This window comes from Nerophis lumbriciformis, linkage group LG05 (assembly GCF_033978685.3).
Source record: "Nerophis lumbriciformis linkage group LG05, RoL_Nlum_v2.1, whole genome shotgun sequence".
Classification (NCBI taxonomy): Eukaryota; Metazoa; Chordata; class Actinopteri; order Syngnathiformes; family Syngnathidae; genus Nerophis; species Nerophis lumbriciformis.
In genome coordinates this window covers 32,395,333-32,398,856 of record NC_084552.2, presented here as the reverse complement: position 1 = coordinate 32,398,856, position 3,524 = coordinate 32,395,333, and the positions used below count along the sequence as shown (strand labels likewise).

General features: G+C 38.3%; 1 protein-coding gene across 1 annotated transcript in view; it reads right to left on the bottom strand.

The window, feature by feature from the left end:
* Nucleotides 1-304: 304 nt before the first annotated feature.
* pea15 (proliferation and apoptosis adaptor protein 15) overlaps nt 305-3,524 on the bottom strand; it is a 31,020-nt gene continuing 27,800 nt past the window's right edge. The window contains exon 4 of the mRNA XM_061960812.2: nt 305-530. Coding sequence (XP_061816796.1) covers nt 466-530 — 65 coding nt within the window. The 3' untranslated portion in view covers nt 305-465. The remainder of the gene's footprint in view (nt 531-3,524) is intronic.

Sequence of the window (3,524 nt, the reverse complement as noted above, 5' to 3'; positions counted from 1 at the left end):
TATGAGTGGCTGATGGAATACTAAGGCTTTGTCGCGAGGGGGCGGAGACACAGTGTCAATTAGGCTTCAACAGTCTTGCTAGCGTCGGGTTTGTTTGGACTTTTTTGTTTCAACCAAGGTTCCAGCCAACGGCAGGCCCAAGATGACACAAGCAGATGGAACCTTGCACAGGAAAAAGTACAGATCAGAACCATCTTGAGTCAGCATTCAGAACCTGACCTATGACAGGAACCTAGGTGGTGGGTGACGCCACTGAGCACTGACTGCAGAAATAATGATAATACTTCTATTGGTTATTGATTGGTTATAAGTGGTGTGTGTGTGTGTGTGTGTGTGTGTGTGTGTGTGTGAGGGCACAAGAGCAGGGGAGAGGTTTTAGTAGATTGGAACCGGTCAGTCACTTGATTGACTGGAGAGGCGGGAGTGAAGGAGTCGGTGGGTGTAATAGGTAACGGGCAGCAAACTTCACGCCTTTTTAGGGGGAGGAGCCAACTTGATGATCTCGTCTTCAGATGGCTGGCGGATTATGTCTTAATAGAGAGGAAACAAAGTGAGACATTATTAGGAACAACAAATGTAGCACAGTTAGAGCCTGATCTACTTTAGGTTGGCGTGTATTCAAACATGAATCTACTACAGTGCGCAGAAGATTGCATCTCTTAAATAAGCAAAATAGTGAGCAAAAATCCATTTAGAGCAGACTTGGGCAAATTAAGGCCCGGGGGCCACATGCGGCCCGCTAAGCTTTTCAATCTGGTCCGCCGGACATTCCCAAATCATTTTTTTAGATCTTTAAGATGGAAACTGTAGCTGCCATTATGATGTGCAGTGATGTTTTCAAATGACCGTAAGTCTTGAACTATAAAAAGTATTTCAATGGTTGGAATTTGCGCTTTTGCATGATATACTAGTTATTATGGTAATCTAGTTAGTTACTATGGTAATCTACGTCACAGCAGCTCAGACGAGGCAGCAAGTGTGGGTGGGGAGCGTTTCCACAGAGTGTTTCCGGAGCGGCCAGCCTGAAATGCGGGTGTCAGGGACAGACGCGGAAGGAGATTTTTACAACAAAGTTCTAAAGCTTAGTAATGTATCAGATTTATCAGATCGTAAGTGTTTCTTTTTACCCTTTGCGTTCATATTTGGCTGTTTGTTGCATTTTTGTTGCGTTTTGCTTGATTGTAAAATATGTCGATCGAGAGGGGGGTGACGTTCATCTGTTGTCAATATTCAGTGTTTTATCTGTGATAGTTAATATTGTAAATCCCACATTCTTTATTTTCATGTACATTCTGGGTGTCTCATTCAGTAAACATTTTTTTAAATTCCATTCCGTTTTTTTAAGGCGGTCTCAATCAGACATTATAGTGAGATTTTGTATTAGTGTTCCTAAAACTAGGACCCAAGCACACATACTGTACAGCAGATTTTCACAGCTTACATAGTCATATATATATACATATATATATATATATATATATATATATATATATATATATATGTATATGTGTACATACATACATACATACATAGATAGATAGGTATACCAGCCCCCAGACAAATTTTTTTCTCTAAATTTGGCCCCCCGAGTCCAAATAACTGCCCAGGTTTGATTTAGCGTGTCTATGTTCATGTATATGCAGAATACATGCTAAATATTAGAAAGCCACAATACTGGGAGAAGGATATACAAATATAATAATTTCATTCATTCATTCATCAAGGCTAAACTGTTCTGCGGCCGCTGTTTCGCGTCTATATTTAGCACTTTCTGAAAGGTGCGTGCAAACTGGCACAGTTACACACAAATGGCGGTGAGAAAGGAGGCAATTGCGCTGCAAAGACAAGGTGATAGACAGAGAATCCTCCGTCCTTTGTGTGTCAACATGTTTGGACTGACGTGAAACATAATAGTCATCATGTGTAGTGTATCGGCGCGGTATAGCTCGGTTGGTAGAGCGACCGTGCCAGCAACTTGAGGGTTGCAGGTTCAATCCCCCCTTCCGCCATCCTAGTCACTGCCGTTGTGTCCTTGGGCAAGACACTTTACCCACCTGCTCCCAGTGCCACCCACACTGGTTTACATGTAACTTAGATATTGGGTTTCACAATGTAAAGCGCTTTGAGTCACTTGAGAAAAAAGCGCTATATAAATGTAATTCACTTCACTTCACTATTGTATACGAATCATGGATTCAGCAATATCATTTTATATTTTTATAGCGGACTTAAAGGGCTGATTAAAACAGATTCAAATTAATAGTTTCTGTGTCTTCTGGCGTTTTTTGTTTTTTTTTGTCAATTTTTTTTCCACATACATGAAAAAACTTGCATTTTTGGCATGCATTTCTGGATCATTCCAGACACATCATCACAACACCTTCGGCGTGCTAAATATAGGTTCTGTTTGCACTTCTACAGTTTAATGTACCTCTAGTCCAGGGGTCGGGAACCTTTTTGGCTGAGAGAGCCATGAAGCCAAATATTTTAAAATGTATTTCCGTGAGAGCCATATAAATTTTTTTTTAACACTGAATACAACTAAATGCGTGCATTTTTAAGTAAGACCAACATTTTTAGACTATAATAAGTCTCTTATTATTTTTAATAATATTGTTAATTTGAAGCTAACCAATAATAGATAAAATACTTACCATTAATGCAACTTCTTGAACAGGTGTGGTAGAAAACGGATGGATGGATTAAAATGCATGAGAATGTTTTATATTTTGAACGTTATTTATAACACTGTGATTACCAGCGGAATTATTCATTACTTATCGTGTCAAGCAATGTCAGCTAAGATTTATCTGAGAGCCAGATGCAGTCATCAAAAGAGCCACATCTAGCTCGAGGGCTATAGGTTTCCTACCCTTGCTCTAGTCTATAGTATATCGTCCAAGTACTTTTAAACGTCTAAATTCCAACATCAATGCTAGATTTCTGACAACACACTTTTAATATCTTATTGTAGCAGCTCCGATTGGTGTAAAATATGATAATATGGGACCTTCAACATGCAGCGTACAATGTTATGCTCTTAATGTTTGGCCACAAGAGGGCATATAATAGCAATGTCCTCACAGTCTTGACCAGAGGTGTCCTAACTTTCCAAACCAGGGCTGTATTTGGGGATATGGAGGTCCAAAAAAAAAAGAAGTTTTCGAATGAATCGCGATTCTTACTTGTAAGGGTTGGAATTGGGGGTTAAATCACCAAAATGATTCCCGAGCATGGCCACTGCTGCTGCTCACTGCTCGCCTCACCTCCCAGGGGGTGGAACAAGGAGATGGGTCAAATGCAGAAAATACTTTAACTTTAACGATTCCTAAAAGATACTTATAAAAAATCAAACAGGATTCAATATATACAGTAAATACATACATATATATACATATATATATATATATATATATATATATATATATATATATATATATATATATATATATATATATATATATATATATATATATATATATACATATGTGTATATATATATATACATACATATATATTTATAT